The sequence below is a fragment of the Antechinus flavipes genome, chromosome 6 (assembly GCF_016432865.1).
Source record: "Antechinus flavipes isolate AdamAnt ecotype Samford, QLD, Australia chromosome 6, AdamAnt_v2, whole genome shotgun sequence".
Taxonomy (NCBI): domain Eukaryota; kingdom Metazoa; phylum Chordata; class Mammalia; order Dasyuromorphia; family Dasyuridae; genus Antechinus; species Antechinus flavipes.
The window spans coordinates 8,420,945-8,438,499 of NC_067403.1; the positions used below are offsets into that span (position 1 = coordinate 8,420,945).

Below are 17,555 nucleotides of genomic sequence, written 5' to 3' on the forward strand. Positions count from 1 at the left end.
TCCCTTGCACACCCGTGGTATAGGACTTTTCAAGAAGGCTACGGTTTTGCCACCAAAGATGGGGGTATCCAATGGGTTCCAAAACACTCTTATTTATTAGCAAACTGCACTTTTTCCTGTGTCTTTTAAAGATCATGTGATACAAGATGAAAAAAAAAACAGAGAAAGGAAAAGGGGAAAAAATGCTTTCAGAATTCCTCTCCAGCAAGCACAATAACCACCCAGCTGTGTGAAGAGGACCAATAAAAGGTTAGGGAAAAAACAGTAAGCAGAGATCCGGAGGCTTCTGCAGTTCATGCAATTTCGCTACCTTAGGGGAGTAGGTCCATATACACGATGCATAAAAGCACATATTAGGAAGCAAAACTGAAGAAGTTAGTAAGCCATGTAGTACTGCGAGAGCTCATTTAAAAGGGGATATGGGAAAAGAAAACATAAAAAGGAAAAAATAAAATGTTTAAGTGGATCCCTCAGAGATGCTGATTTGCTGTTCTTCAAAATGTCTAATGACGCTTGATAATTGGGACACGGGAAAAGAACGGAAGCAAGAGAGAGAGCTTGCTCCCCCAAACTGCTTTATGCTTATTGCCTTTTGGCAGATGAAATTTTCTTCTTAGCAACTACAGAAAAATGATACGGGCTCCGTTAGTGAGCAGGGATATGAGGATACTGGGGGGTGGGCTTCCTGGGCAATGTTCTCCAAGAGTACAAGAAATAGCAACCCCCATTTTCTCCCCCAGACATAACTCCTGGGAGTCACCAATTGCACATTAGATCTATTAGTCACAAAAGCAAAGGAAAGACCTTCCTCGATTTAACTAGCTTCAAGCAAGTAGTTGACTCCATGAGCATGATGCCTAAAGGGAGAATCACCACGGTTTACAAAAGTAGCCACAGCTGGTCAGCCACGTAAAGCAAGAAGCAGTTGAGGGGAAAGAGAGTCACTTCATTTTTTTTTAAGTTATAGGACACTAGGGTTTTCCCTGCAAGGGATTTAATCGTCTATTCCCCCAAATAACAGACTCTCACATTTCTCCATTAAATTCCCCATTTCCTCCTTTGCTTCTTACTTCCTGATGGATGTCAAGAGACATTTGGAAGGGGACTGAAAGGAACGGCATTGATTAGACACTTCCTATGAGTCAGGAATTTTATAAATATTGTCTCATTTGATAGATACTGATAATTAAGATCTCTGCAGCTGGGATTCAAGGCGAGCCAAGTGGAAGTTTCCATCTGCAAAGTCCGGTGGATCTATCAGAATAGATCCTCAGAGAGGTGTGGATTTTTTATTAATTAAGACTGTGTCGTGGGCTGCTTTCTCCCTCCCTCCTATCCCCTTTGCAGAGCAGCAGGTATACAGCAAGCACGCAATAATACTTGTCAAAGCAATAACTTCTGAAATACACAGGAACCAGGGCTGCCATTTGCCATTTCTGCCAACTCCATCCCAGGTAGCCATGAGTATCTCTTCTATATTCATTCCTCCCTAGCAGTACCACACACGGGACTGAATACGGACCCAGCCATTTCATTTGGATAAAAGAATAGGGCCCCTCAGAGGGATGAACTCGGGGCTCCACACAGGCCATGTTCCCCAAGGGAACAACAAGTTGTTACTGGCTTTAGTAGTGATTTTTCAGGAAGGGCAATGGTTAAGGAATATAGGGAACACGTTCAAGATGCCTGAGTTTTAAAGACAATAATAAGGAAGACTAATTTACCTTATGAATAATAAATAAAAATAAATGATAACTGGCACCTATGTAGTATTTTAAGATTTACAAAGTGTTTTATCCACTTTGTCTCTATGATGAACTAACCTATTCTTCTGGAACAAAAAAGGTCACCCAATGATCCTGTAATTAGAAAGAAGTCTTGCCATTAACTAGCTGCCTCCACATGGTAGTCAACCAACCAGTCTTTAGCAATTCTGCCTCAATTTCTTTTTTGTAAAATGGGATCAGGAGGCAGGTAGATATAAATACTTGTAATTTGCAAAATAAAAGATTGAAAAGGTTAAAAATCAAGTGAACACATCGCACCTTTTTGCTTTTTTCAAACTATCGTTCAATTTTGTGGATCCACACACGCCCCTTTACAGATACTTTTTGTTATATGGGATGGCTCTCTGGGAAGTGGCAGGTGACAGATACCGGGAATAACTAGGATGATGTAAGAAATAAAGCAGCAATAACATTTTATTCGGAAAAATAAATAAATAACTCCCCTTCCCACCACCAAAAGAAGGTAAACAATAAATAAGAATGATTCGACTCACAGGAAATATGGGAGTGAATGATTCCATTTTTGCCCTTTTTTGTTCAGCAAAGCGACAGAAAGGATGCTTTCCTGGGAGTCAGGAAACATAGGTCAGACCCTTGGTGGATGGGGGACTTTTGATACCTCACTTTATTTTTCTAAACCAGTTCTTCCTCCTCTCTCTGATCACTTCTAATTCCCCTCTGGTACTTGACTTCTAGGATTCTCCCTGCCCACATAGAGATGTAGATGAGCCAGAGCTGGGGCCTTTCCTTTTCCTCTTTCTCAGTTTTCTTCCCCAAAATAGACTTTGTCTACTTCAAAGGGAAAAAAAGTCTTCCCTAGATTGGGTGCAATGCAGGCTGCTGGGAATACAACTCTCCTGCCATTCAAGAGAGAGGATATGATGCAATAAAACAGAGCACCAGACCCAAAAGTCAGAGAATGGAGACTGGAAGGTTGACACTGCTCCCTATTATCCTATTACCATTGTAATTGTGGTCAGCAAAACAACAATGAATAAAAAGCACTTAGGAAGGGTTTACTATGTACTGGGCACTGGGCAAAATGCAGGCAAAACAAAGAGAAAAACTGGACAGATCTGACTCTAAAGGGGCTCAATTCTAATAAATGGAAAATTCATATTGGGGGGCTCAAGTCACTGTGACTGAAGGAAGCTCCCTTTCTTTTCCTTCATTGTAAGGAGACAGGGCGAGATTTCTGAAGAGCCTCCTGGATTCAGGGGGACACAGTCGAATAAGGGGATGATCCACATGGGCACAACGATGGTCACATTATCATCTCTTGAGAGACAAAGGGCTGGAGTGTGTGTGTGAGTGTGTGTGTGTGTGTGTGTGTGTGTGTGTGTGTGTGTGTGTGTGGACACACTCCACTTTTCCGAGCTCGTCTGTTGAGAATAAGTCACAAGGCTAGGGAAGGAGAACCTTTTGATCAGGGACAGGAGGAATTGCAAAATCAGTTTGTGGGAGCTGTCTGCAGGAAAGCAGCAATATTCTTCCAAGACATAATCATTGCCTCAGTCACAGAATCAGCTGATTTTTTTTTTTTATAGCAGATCATACAACAACGAGATTTATTCAGAAAGTTAGCCCGGGCTAATGAAGGAGGCCATACTGGACATTGCTCTGAGGGTGCACCCACGGATCGCTTTGTCTCCGTTTCTGATCAGCCCACAGTCGCCCAGAGGTTTCCAGCTGCACGACAGGGACATTTGGTGCCCAAAGTCACCAGTCTGGCAGACCTAATGAAGCTTCGTGGGGGCGTTCATTACTGCCCGGTGCCAGCGTAAGTCGGGCCATTTATCGGCGTCACAAACATAGGAAGGGATCCCTGCCTTCCTCGCCCCGATCCTTCTCCCTACAAAGTTCTGGCTAATTAGCAGCCGAGCCCGCTTTCTGACCACTCCTCCGGTGGCCCCGGACCTCCAATGGGTTAATGCTCCGCTCGCCCTGTCTGCAGTGCTGCATAAACCCTGCACGTCCTTCTCACTGAGCATGCTTCCTCTCTGCCGGCTCCACAGTCTGGGGCTGTCAATCACCTGTCACTCCCCGGCACATCAGCCCAGTGTGCGCATCACCAGGCTGTCAGCGCGGCAGCTGATGAGCCTCAGCCACGGGCTGTCAATCATCCTTGTTTCTCTCCTCTCTTCTGGAAATATTTTGGCTCCGAGAAACAAAGAAACCTGGGCAACAATGGATGATAGTCTACCATTGACTCTTTCCCAAGGATATGTGATCTCAAACAGCCCCAACCCGGAGAATGGGGGGACAAGGGGAGGGGGAGCAAGGAGAAGCAGGCCCTGGCTTAGCAGGAGGGTTCCTGCTCTCATTCCTCCTCACGCAGACCCCAATGGGCTCCCTAACAAAGCAGCAGAAACAGAGATGACGCCAAGTTTGTGTGTGTTTGTGTGTGTGTGTGTGTGTAGAAATCTCCCAGGATGGATTGTTGCTTGGTTTGAAATTATTCACCATTGATCAGGCAGCCTTTTTAGGGGAGAGTAATTGCTAAGCCTGCAAGTCTCATTTATCTCCCAGAGGTTCCCCCTAAAACGGGGACTTTGTGGGGCCATTGCTCACTGCAGCCCCACCCACCCAGACACAGCCCACGGCTCTGGCCCGTCTTCCCTAGGAAACTTTGGCCGATGACCGTGCAGCAGTCCGGGCCCGGCGTGAGGTGGTTCCCTCTATTGTGCCCTGACCGGTGGGTGTGTCCAGGGCTCTGGAAAAGCTAGCCCCCCCACACCACCCTTGTCTCTCAATCACTCTCAGGACTTATTTGAAATACTTCCCATAAACCATCATATAGATGTCTAAATCAGAGCTTTTTTAACTTGGAGGCCAGGGAAATCCAGGGACAGATTTCAGGGAGTTCATGAATTTGAAAGGAGGAAAATAAATATGCATCGGTACTAAACTCTAACCAAATCCTAACATTTCTAGCAATTATTTAGAAACATTATTTTGGAAAGGGATCCTAAGGATTCGTCAAGCTGCCAAAGGGTCGCTGCACAAAAGAGTAAGAGGCTCCACATTAAACATAAAGTTACAACCCCTAAAGTATCACGGTGGCCACACTGTGAAACGATGCGGCTTTTAACAAGGACAGGGAATGGATTTACGATTCTGTCAGCATGGAAAGCTCCCGGCTGAGTCTATCAATACGGGCTGGCACCTTCTCTGTAAGTTAGAATCTTAGAAGATCAGTGAGAACGAGCCTGGAGTCACATAATCAATATGTGTCACAGCCAGGTCTTCTCGGGTTCTCTGATCACTGGAAAGATGACCACAACCCCGACGACGGCGATGGCGAAGGTGATAGCAACGTGTAACATGCTGCCGCGCTTGATGCTGACGGAAGATTCCTTAGATATTTGCTAGCTGGGTAACATTAGACAAACTCCTTCCCCTCGCTCACCTCTGGTTTCCTCAGCTAGAAAATGAGGATGTCTATGTCACTAGGTTGTTGATAAGGGTCAAAGGAGAGAGTACGTAGGAGTCACTTCATAGACTTTAAAGTGAGTCACTAAATGACCATTTTTTCATTGACCCATTTGTTGATATTTTGTTATTGGAGACCTGAGTTCACATCTTGCCTCTGACATAAATTAATCGGGTGATTGTGGGTAAGTCACTGAATCCCTCGGAATCTGGAGTAGCTTTCTACAAGCACAAGTAGCAAGAAAGGTCGTGATCTGCAGCAGCACAGAGAACATCCACGTGGTGTATTCCCTGTACAAATAAAATCCCAGATTGGAACAAAACCAGACAAAAACAAAACCCTACAATTAATAGTACATGATATGAGATTTATCTCGATGGCCCCCAAGATTAATGGGCTGTGACACTGATTACATAAAGGTCACCCAAAAAAGAACCCTCATTCCCTCGTGACTTTACAATGTACTGACTGTAATTTGATCTTTCCATCATGTTTATCAGCGACATTACTGTGAATCACCAAATTATGCGAGGCTGCTCCTGCCCCACTCCCAGCAGAGAGCTCAGCCATTATCACTGTGCTCGTGACAGACTGGGTGTTTTAGCCTCTGACAAATTCTTTCATATGTAGTACTGTTTTCTGGAAACGCAACTCCCTCTGATCTAACCGGACATTAATTGCTTTGGTGCTGATGTATCTCTGCCTTCCGGACTGATAACACAACTAGCAAATCTGATGTCTGACAAGTTGACTCAACCTAATCAGGACAGATCAGCTGTTCCCCACGGGGCTCTGGGCTGTAATTTGGGGATCTTTACGGAGGTATCACTTGCTTGAAAAGCAAGAAGCTATAATTCTGTCAACACTAATCCAAAAATGCATGTTCAAAGTAGCTTTGTTTTTTTTTCCTCCCCCAGAAAAAAAGATAACACTCGTCAAATAAATACCTGAGATAATTGATAAAATGGAATTAGAAAAAACGTGAGTGGTACAGAGTCAATCCGTCACTTTCAAGACAAAAATAATCCTTCTGAATCAGAGCGTCGGGCACAAAAGTATGAGCTGTAAGGAGATAGGCAGGGTCACTGAGAAGGGATGGATAGAAATGATACCCATGTTTTGAGCTGTGCATAACCTTGTTCATGGCTTTCATTTTAGAGATCCTTCAAATATGGAAGTCCCCAACCATACCAAACCTCGAAAGAGATTTCTTAAGGCAGGGTTGGAGCTGAACTGTTTTCTTTCACAACGTCCGGATGAAAATCAAGCACAAAGTCAAAAGGGGAGGTATCATTGTCAGGCTGTCAGTCCTGTTGGACTTTTGCAAAACCCCTGGGGTTTTTCTTAAAGGAGAAAGTTAGGGAAGCAAAGGGGACAATATTAGAAAATAGAAACTTCTTCCTTACTGTATCGCTTTGGTCCATCTTCCAAGCAAAATGAAAGGGTTAATGTAGCATCGTCTTCAAAAAATTCTGTTGCAAAGGCATCCCACCAGAGGTTGTCACTGTCCTGGAAAGAGAACGATTGTGGATTTAGCAGGGAAGAACCAGAAAAAGAAAACTTCTCAAAAAGAAGAAAGAAATCTTATCTCTATTTATTTATTAGATAGCAGAGATACACGGGTAGTTTTGAAGGTGAACATATGCATTTGGTCACTTTAAAGTATCTTAGATCAAGATTGATTTCTTAGTCTATACATTAATTCAAGTTAAAAGAAAATTAATTATCAAGGATGTATTTATGGGCATCTAACATACTTATTACAGACACAAAGTAAATTCGTAATTGACTTTTAACACAAATCATTTATATTTAATGCAGAAACCTATTTAATGTATTTCTCTCTTTGCCGTTCTGAGAATCCATTTTGATGAGGGGAAACTATAAAATGGCCCCCTGACTATTATTTTTAATAAGTTCTTTAATAACTTATGTGTTTCTTCTTTCATTGAAAACTTCCCAGAATGTTCTGCCTGTGAGTAACAAGTATCTGAGTACTTGATCCTTTTCAGCACAATCCTTTTGTATCTCCTTGTCCTTGAGGCAGCTAGGTGGTATGAGGGCTGGATTTGGAGGCAGAAAGATCTGAATTCAAATTTTACCTCAAACACTTAATAGCTATCTGACTCTGGGAAGATCATTTAACCTCTGGCTGCCCAAATTTCCTCAAGTGGAGAATGGGTCCAATAATTGTACCTACTGACCAGGGGTGTTGTGAGCATCAAATGAGAGAGTATTTTCAAGTACTTGGAATAATACATAGTAGGTGTTTAATAAGTGCTTATTTCCTTCCCTTCCCCTTCTTACTGATCTTTAATGTTGTGCCTTATGTTTCAGTTATTTGTATAAATGTTTTCTCTCTCCTAATAATTGTCGCCTTCTTCTTCCGTGCATCCCACCATGCACAGCCTAATCTAGTGCCTTGAATATAAAATGGGGCTGAATATAAAACTGCCTAAGAAAGAAACTAGGTATCTCTCATCAGGGAGTTGGAAAAACTCCCCTTTCCCAAGTTCAAATCTGACCTCAGACATTTTCCAGCTGTGAGAGCTTGGCCAAATCACTTCACCCTGCTTGCCTCAGTTTCCTCATCTGTAAAATGAGGTGGAGAAGGAAATGGCAAAGCTCTCCAGCGCCTTTGCCAAGAATACCCCAAAAAGGGCCACAAGGAGTCGGACATGGCTAAAATCCGACTGAACAACATAATGAAAGCAATTGGATCAGGGGCAGCTAGCTGGGGAAGTGCCCAGAGAGCCAAGCCTGGGATCAGGGGATCCCGAGTTCGAATTCCACCTCGGACACTCACTGTGTAACCCTGGACAGGTTACAGCCTAATGGAGAAAATAGCGCCCAGGGCCACTGAGAGGATCAAAGGCGCCGCCATTTGTAAAATGCTGGACAGAAGGCTGGCCCAGCAGGCGCTACGGAAAAGTTGTGATTATTAAGCTCTCATTTGTTATCCGGAAAACATGTTGGGAGCTGGCTGAGCCCGTCCTCACAGGGACACGGGAACCAGGAATGCAGGGAAGGGGTCCGTGGCTAAAGGAGCATCTCAGCCCTGGGCCTTCACCCAAAAGGCAGAGCCTTAGCTCCTCACATCCCCGAGCCCCACGGCGGCCTCTCCCTGATACAGCTGGCTCTGGGGCCGGATGTGGAGGGGAACATCTTCCTCCAGCCTGGCAGGGAGGGCTGCTCCCTGGGCCCCAGCCTCCATTTCCCAGGAGGACCAATGGAGAGAACCAGAGGCCTCCCTTCCCCTCTTAACTTGCTCTTAGGGCAGCTTGAAGCTGCTCTCTGTGGCAGGCCTCCGGAATGAATCTGGAGCCCAGGAAAGACCAAGGGGAAACGGGGGCGGCGAAGGTTCAGGGGGTCCCCCTCTTCAGAAACAAAGCTTGGACAAGTGGAAACTTCTGTCTTTGGGCACCTTTTCAAACAGCACAGCTACTTTCCTGAAGAAATATGTTAAAACCAAAACCACCAGGAAAACCCGATCGGATCTTGTGCAAGCCCCGGGTCCTCCTGGGAGAGCTTCACGTGGGCCTGCAAACAACAACATCCCATCCACACAAACAGCTGCCCCTGCAACATCCTCTGGTCCCCAGAGGGCTGGGGAAAGTCCTGGATTTTATCATCTTCCTCCTCCCCTCCCCTCCATCTCTCCTCCCTCTTTTTCTTCCTCTTCTTTCTTTCTCCTCTCTCTGGTTCCCTCTCCTTCTTTGTCTTCTTCTCTGTTTTGTTCTTTTTTTCTCTCTCTCTCCCTTCCTTCCTCTCTCTCCCTCTCTCTTCCTATCTCTCTCTTTCTTTCTGTCTGTTTCTCTATTTCTCTCTCCCTCTCTGTCTCTTTTTTTTATTTGTCTCTTTCTCCTTCCTTTCCTCCTTCCCTCCCCCTTCTGTCTCCTTTCCTGTGTCTCTTGGTCTCTCTCGGTTTCTCTGTCTGCTTGCCTGCCAATCTCTCTTTGTCTGTCAGTCTCTCTCTGTCTGTTAGTCTCACTCTATCTCTGTCTGTCTCTGTCTCTCTCTCTCTGTCTCTTTCTCTGCCTGTCAGTCTCTGTCTGTCTGTCAGTCTCACTCTGTCTCTGTCTGTCTCTGCCTCTCTGTTTCTGTCTCTGCCTCTGTCTCTGTCTCTCTATCTCTATCTGTTAGTCTCACTCTGTCTCTGACTCTCTCTCTCTGTCTCTCTCTGTCTATCTGTTAGTCTCACTCTTTCTCTGTCTGTCTCTGACACTCTCTCTCTCTCTCTCTCTCTCTCTCTCTCTCTCTGTCTGTCAGTCTCTGTCTGTCTGTTAGTCTCACTCTGTCTCTGACTCTCTCTCTCTCTCTCTCTCTCTCTCTCTTTCTCTCCTTTCTCACTATTTCTCTCTCACACTTTTTTTCTCATTTATACTTTTTCTCTCTTTCACATATACTCTCTCACTTTTTCTCTCACATTTTTTCACTCACACCTTTTCTCTCTCTCTCACACACACACTCTCTCACACACTTTTTCTCTCTTTTCATCTCCGTCTCCCTATTCTCTCTTGCCCTCTCTTTTCTTCCTTTCTCTCGCATCTCTAAGTGAAGAGAAACAGAAGACACCACAAGGCAGGAACAGCCTACATAACTGACTCCTACATGAAGCTGCCCATCTAGGCCATGGCTACCAAAATCAAAATAATCTTGCCACAAGATTGCCTGGGTTTTGGTCCTTTACTCTTGTGATCTCATATCATGAAGGATCAGTGCAGTCTTTAAGCCTGGGTGACTAAAGGATGGTGACATATACATTTGTCAGTCCCTCAACTTTCCCATTCACCCTTATAACCAATCAGCCATTATGTCTTTTTGATTGTACCTTGACATCTCCTCTCCCACAGATCCCTTTTCCCCACTGCATACCCCTTCTCTAGTACTAGCTCCTGTCTAGATTACTACAATAGCTCTTTAATGATCGTTCCTCTCCCAGTGTCTGTGTCTCTCCGAGTCATTCTCTCTTTAGATGCCTGATAATTTTTGTAAAGCACAGGGCTTCCCATGTCACACCTGTGCTCAAGAAGCATCAGCGGCTCCTCGCTGCCTCTAAAGTGAAATAGCAGCTACCCTGAGATTTAAATCCCTTCAAAATGTGGCTCCAGACTTTATTAGACATTGCTCTCCTAGCCACATTCTATGAACAGCCTTATTAGGTTATCTCATGTTTCCCAGAGATGATATTCTATCTCTGCCCGATGCATTTACCCAGGCTGGAACACTCATCCTTCACCATCACTTCTCTGAACTTTTAGCTTTTATCACGACTCAATTTAAGAAGTATCTCCTACAAGAGACTTGTCCTGATCCTCCAAACTACTAGAACAAGAAAGAGAGAAAGGAAGAGAGGGAGGAAGGGACATGATATAATCACACCTACCTTTTAGGAAAAAGTACTTTGGCAAGTAACTAAAAGGTAGATTGGAGTGGGGAGAAATATGATGCAAAAAGACCAATTAGGGGGCTATTGTAAGATGATCAAAGTCTGTCCTATAGCCATGTGAGTAAACAGAACAGTAGTCATTGAGAGGGCAGAAACAAAAATACTGGACCATGTATTAGCTATGCAGGTATTAGAAACATCAAACTTCAGGGACTGAAAGGATGAGGTACCGACAATACTATCCCATTCAGAAGAGGGAAAGGTTTGTTAAAAACTGCTACCATAACCAACTTATTGACTCCCATCCTTTTGTATTGAAAAGGAAAAAGACAATTGTCCAGTTTTTTTTTCTTTAGTATCAAGGGGAATAATAGCATCAATAAAATCAAGGAAGTCATGGTTTATTCAAGAAGTTTAGAAAAATGAAAAGTCATTTGTTGCTTCTCTCCCATCTTTTAACCTATTCTGGGGTACCTCTACCATCATTTTTAGGTTCATTTTCTAGTTCATTATTGTGATGGCAATCATGGGAATGTTCCATTAAAAACAACTAAATAAACATTAAAGACTTCCACTCTGAGTGAGGTACTGGGGGATTTAGTCAGTTTGATCCTTATTGTTAAACAGGGTCAGGTTGGTGGCTAGCAATGCCACCTGGTGGTTAGACATAAGATGAAGCGGTCTGGGATGATTTCCCTGAGAGCAGTCCGAGTCTTAACTATTTCCACTGCCCCGCCCCACCCCATTAGAATATGAGCCCTCTTAGAACAGACTCTGACTTTTCTTTGTATACCCAAAGATTAGCCCCGAGCTTTGCACATAGTAAGCACTTAATAAATGCATCATTCATTCATTTATTCTGATGGTCAAATAAGTGGATTTGCCATATTTAATCCTCAAAACAGTCAAGTAAAAACAGCTATTTTTTGTTTACTTTATAGCTGGAAAAGCTGATATTCGGAGAAGTTAAAGGAATTGTTCAAGATCACAGCTAGTCAGTGGCAGGGGGCGAGATTTGGATGGAGGCTCTCCAGTCTGTGGGTCTGTTCCATTGCACCACACTGTCTCTCTGTGGTCTAACTATCTATGTGACGATGGTACTCATTCTTTTAAAGTGTGGAATTTTTTCTATTACAAGTCAGTTACCTTTAATTTCTTCCAAATCAAAAAGAAACAATTCCTATTGGATTCAACCACCTCCTTTGTAGTCTTTTCCACACCCCACCCCCGCCATGTGGTTCTTCTTCACAATAAACCGCACTTTGAACATTCCTTGTTTCTACTGGTATATTTATTATTGTTCCTGGGATCAGTGAAGTTGCTTTGTGTATCTCTAATCTGCATAATAAAGATGCTAGCGAGCTGAAATGAGATAAAAAGGCCTCAATAGGACGAAGTAAACACTCTTTTGGCAGCAAATCAAACAGCGCGGTGTACCGGGAGCTCAGTTCTGGAGTGTCTCGATACATGGGAGTCGCAGATGATCAAATACTCAGCTTTCTCTATCTTCCAGCCCATCTGCCTTGAGAACAGGAGATGGCAGTGCCTACACAAGGAGCGGAACTGTTCCTCCCAGACAAATTACCGGGAAATCACCCGGAAGCCCGCAGAGCGATCGATCCCCTGCAGGTTGGTGGCCGTCGGTGGCCCTTCCCAGCGGACGCGGCCGCAGCACGTCCGGCCCTCCCCTCGTCCACCACGGACCCAGACTCGGACCAGTCAAGGCCCGGCGCTTTCCTCATTTTGCTAACCTCGGTGAGCGACGTGAGATTGAGGGGATCCCAATCACCGCCATGACGCCGTCCGGCAGGCGGAAAGGGCCAAGGATCAAGAGGAAGAGAGTGGAGGCAGCGGGAACCAAGCCTCGGGAAGAGAGGTTGGCGTTTCCTGCTGAAAAACTACCCCGGCTTGTCTAAAGTCATTCTACTGTCAAGGGTGAGAAAGCCGAGGAGAGACGGAGCTGAAGGGGCCTTAGAGTCAGTCAAGTCTAACCTCTGATGAGCAAATCCAGATGGAAGCGGGGGAAGCCCTTGCCCAGACCCCACAGCGGAAATCTTGTCTGAGACGGGCTGGAACTCAAGCCTGCCTGACTCCAGCCCTTTGTCTACAGCCCGCTTAACTGCGGGACGCGGAGAGCGCAGGGCAGACGCTGCCCGACTGCCCTCCCCGCTGGGAACCTCCGCCAGCCACGGATGAAGGAAGAAGGGCCAGAGTCAGCTGGAGATCACGTCTCGCTGACCATTTGGACGTCCTTTCTTTAGCGCTCCACAGTCTTGCTCACGTCTCAACTTCCAGAAGCACCTGGACGGTAAAGAAAGGTCCTAGTCAGGGCCCCGAGCGCTTGTTGCTAGAGTTGGTGGCAGAGTGGGCCCAGAAATAGTCATGGTATCATCTCTGCTAATGAGGGACAGAATTAGCCAAGTCCCGAGGCAGGGCGGAGCTCCGCTGCAACACCTGCTTTGGGCTGCACTTTTCTCCTCTCTGACCACGGATTGCCAAAAATACAAACACAACTTTGATAGAAAACAATTTAAAATGCTTCATTGACGTCCTTTACCTATCGAAGTGGAACGTTCTGTTTAGTTATCGGTGGGTATTCATCAGAATTACAAACACTTTTAATTGTATTGAAATAAAGATGTATTTTTTTCCTGCTCAAGTTCATGGATCCTTTAAAATCACAGATTCCTTTTCTGAACAAAATTTCAGTGTTGATATTTTGTAAGTATTTGTATAAGAATTTTACAGTATCTTTCTGAAAGACATGCAGTGACTTTTTTCTAAATCCTCCAGTTGACTCCAGATAACACTTGTGTTTAGGAAAAATTTAAATAAGCACTTATTAATTGCCTACTGTATGCATGTATGATACTATGCTAATCTCTGGGGTTATGAAAATAAATATGATGCTGGTCTTAATGGATCTTACAATCTAATGTAGTAGAGATTGAAAGGGCTGTAGGCAAGTAATTATGGTGCACAGGAGAGGATAAATTATATAAGGAGAAGAAGGAAGGAAGAGGAAGAGAATGGAAGAGGAGGAAGAAAAGGAGGAGAAAAAAAGAGGAGGAGGAAGAAGAGGATCAGAAAGGAGTGGATCAAAGTAATCAGATATTGTGGGAGAGTAATAGCTCTTTGATTGCATCATGTCAAGAAAGGGTTCATGAAAGAAGTGGCATCTGGGCTAGGAGACACTTCAATGGGGATGGGGAGAATACAGTCCAGGTATAAGGAATAGCATAGTTAAAGGCACAGAGGGGGCAAGTCAGGATAAGGCAGAGTTACAGAGAATGGTCAAATTTAGATGGAACCTAGAATATGCAATAGGGAATGGCACAAGATAAAGTATAAAGTCAGACTGTACATGGCCTTGAATGTCGAGGGCTAGCTTAAGAAATATAAATATGTGTATATGTATTATAGTTGTATAGTTCATATATGTGTGGGGGTACATATGTATATGCATTTAATATACACAAAGTCTTTAATATATACTCCCAATAATCTATTTCACGATCTTCAGTGATTATCCCCCGAGATATATATGTATTTCTCTAATATATATGTATGTGCTTGTCTATGTGTTTTTATACATACATGAAATAGAAATAAATAATTTTCTGATTTTCTCAGACAGCAGTGAGAGAGAGATTGGAGGAGGAATAGATGGGGGGCAGGGAGATTACTTAGAAGCCTATCACAACTGCCTAAGTGAGAAGAGATTGAAGGTTTGAGTCAGGGCCCTTGTGGGGAGAGGAGAAATTAGAGATGCAATAAATATCGTAGGGGCCGAAGCACAAGGATCTGACAGGAAACTGGAGGTTAGAGGGTGAGGGGAAGAGGAAAACATTCAATGCTGACCCAGTGTTTTTGAGTTTGGGTGCCTGGAAGAAGTGCCGTGAACAGAATTAGAGGAGTTCAGATCCGGCCACTTAAAGCTGAGAAGTTCTAAATCTACAGAATCTATGTCACAGCTAGAAGGGTCCTGAATGATCAGGTCGGCCCAAGGCCTCAAGCCCTACATGACTCTAGATAAAAAGAAAAGAAAGGTGGATTTGGTAGATAGGAAAAAAATGGAGAAATACAGATGAGAATGGGAATACCAGAGAGCCACAGAGACAGAGACAGACAGAAATAAAAGAGACACAGAGACAGACAGAGATAGAGAGAATCCTTTCTTCTTGTCCTGATTTGGACTCCCTGCTGTACCACTTAATAACTGTAGGACTTCACACAAGTTTCACTTAATCCCCCTTGGGTTCCTCTTCTAATACTGGAATGGGAAGGTGAGCTTCCTTCCAGCTCTAAGTCTATAATCTTAAAATTCGTACCTCAAGGATAGAGTTTGCTGCTTTGGGAAAGGCTTCATGACATACCAGGAAGGACAGGAATCGGAGTCGGGACCAAGGTTCCCCTTCTAATTGTTGCCAGTAACTGGGTGATCTGGAACAAATCATTTCACCATTCTGAACAACAAAGTCTCATCCGAAAAATGAGGAGACTGGACTAAAATTCCTTTCAGGTATTAAATTCTATAATTAACAATTAACACGAGGCAGTCCAATGGGGGAAAACATCATAGGATTCTTCTTTGCACTCAAAGAATAGACTGATACCCTTGTGATTTAAAAAAAATAAGGAAATGTATCTATCTTCATATAAGACATGCAATATTACCAGTCTATGTTTGTTTTTTTCAGAAAGTAGAGAAAAAGAGTATTGTTGAATTTTTTTAAGTGGCTCAATCAAAAATGAGCCTCCACATAAATATGTATAAACTCCATCCACCCATCTATTCATTAAACATATATTTAAAGCATGAAGAGCATGAAACTAGGTAATGGGAAAGATTCAATGTTAAAATAAGAGAAAAGATTTGGTCCCTGCCCTCACGAAGCTTGGCATCTAATGGGAGAGAAACACAAATGTAGTTACCTGATTAACATTCAATGAATTCATTTAATGCTAATAAGTAATAATTGTGCACTTTTCCCCAAAGCTCAGGTAGGAAAGGGTTGGAAAAAAAACAATTGCATCAAGGAACCTCCAGGTAAATAAAATGGAATTAAATCGGTCTGAACAAAGGTAACGGAGGGAGATGCAAGAATTCCCATATTTTTTCATTAGACAAAAAGACTGGTGAAATGTATGCATTCGAGGAAAGTTCTCTATTTGGTCCTATGATTAAATCTTTTTGTTCCTCCTCACAGGTGAACCTAGGCCCACTGACAGCCCAAATGTAAAGCCTTTCAAAAGAATGGTGCCAGTCAAATAGCAGAAAAGAATCTTAATTATATTGAAAATCCACAAAAGCACTTTCCTCCCCTCCCAATTTTTTCCCTCATAAGGACTCTATGTGTTTCCCCCCTCCAAAAAGGATCCTGGAGTCAAGGCTGCCCCTAGGCATCTTTAACTTATGCACTGACAGGTTACGTGGGATTTTGCCAGAGTAATTATTTTTCTATTCAACAATAATGAGAAATTACCATGGCAACCTCCCTGTCACATGGCACAAATACACCCCCATCCAGAGAGTGAACTGTAACATAAATCATCTATTTCTTGAAAAATACATTTTTATTAAAATAAACTTAAACAGGTCAAAGTGGAAAGACTGGATGGCAAAATCAGAAAGCAAGGTCGGGAGAGGAAAGGTGACTGGTTTTGTCTCTTAAGGTCCCAAGAAATCAGCCGGTCATCTACTCATGACCCTGACTGGTCTCTTACATGTATACTCATTGTATTCTTGCTTTCAGTCCTGATTCACACATGTCACTTAGCTGGGCTTGTATACAAATTAGTTCTCAGAAGATCCCCAAATTGACTTGGACATGAAATTAATAGAATGATGCCTAATTGAGTAAACCACTTCAGAAACACACTTTCCTGCTCTCTCGACATTTCCTACAACATCCTCTTCTATTCATCCCTACTGAGATGTGTGTGTGTGTGTGTGTGTGTGTGTGTGTTATATATATATGTGTGTGTGTGTGTGTGTGTGTTATATGTGTGTGTGTGTATGTGTATGTATGTATCTATGTATAATCAAAACCAAGTCAAATCTCAGCTAATCTACTAGGGTATATTTGTTGTTGATTGACATAAAATCATTTCTATGACAGCAGAAATCTGTCAAAGGACACAGATGCATTATGCTGGTACAATTTCTCCTCAAGTGTATGGGTATCTTATCATTATACCTTTATCTTGAATACTTTTAGATTTTAACAATTAAACTCTAGAGAGGCTTATCACTAGGAAGCTGCCTAGAGAGGGTTTTTTTTTTCCAGTAGCAACTAGCAAAAAAAAGAAAAACTACAAAGGAATTATGAAGGCTACAAGCTAACTGGGAGGAGGGGATACTCATACCAATAAATTATGGATCCTTAAAGTATGGAAATACAATTACAACTCACTCCATTTTGATGATGTATCTTAAATGTATCTAGTATTTTTCACTTTTCCCAGGTTTTTAAAAATCTAATACTAAATAGATAACCTCTTCCTATTTCTTTCCATCCTTCAAGAAGTTTTGCTATTCTGGCCATTTATTGAAATGTTTTTGAAGAAGATATAGAAAGAATTACATAATAAAATCAATTATTTATTAAGCAGCTGTAATGTGCAAGGAGCACAGAAGGCAACAATATTAGAATGAACACTGTCTTGGGAGTCCAGGGACCAAGGTTTTAATACTGTTTCTGACATCTACAACGATGGGACTCTTAGCAAACCATTTAGCTTCCCTGGACATCATTTTCCTGAGCTGTAAAATCAGAATCTGAACTAAACAGCCTCCCCTCTCATTCTAGATCTACAATCTAGGATCCCAGTACACTCCTGGAACCAGATTTGGATTTCACTGGATCTTTCAGCTCATCGTTCCCTTGGCTGTTCATTTCTTCCCACAAATCCTCCAGAGGAGAATCCATAATTATGGCACACA

General features: G+C 43.1%; 1 protein-coding gene across 7 annotated transcripts in view; it reads right to left on the bottom strand.

The window, feature by feature from the left end:
- LDB2 (LIM domain binding 2) overlaps window positions 1-17,555 on the bottom strand; it is a 331,769-nt gene that overhangs the window by 202,380 nt on the left and 111,834 nt on the right. For all 7 annotated transcript variants that reach the window (XM_051964684.1, XM_051964681.1, XM_051964683.1 and 4 more), the window contains exon 2: window positions 6,627-6,729. In XM_051964684.1, the coding sequence (XP_051820644.1) occupies window positions 6,627-6,729 (103 nt within the window). The remainder of the gene's footprint in view (window positions 1-6,626; window positions 6,730-17,555) is intronic.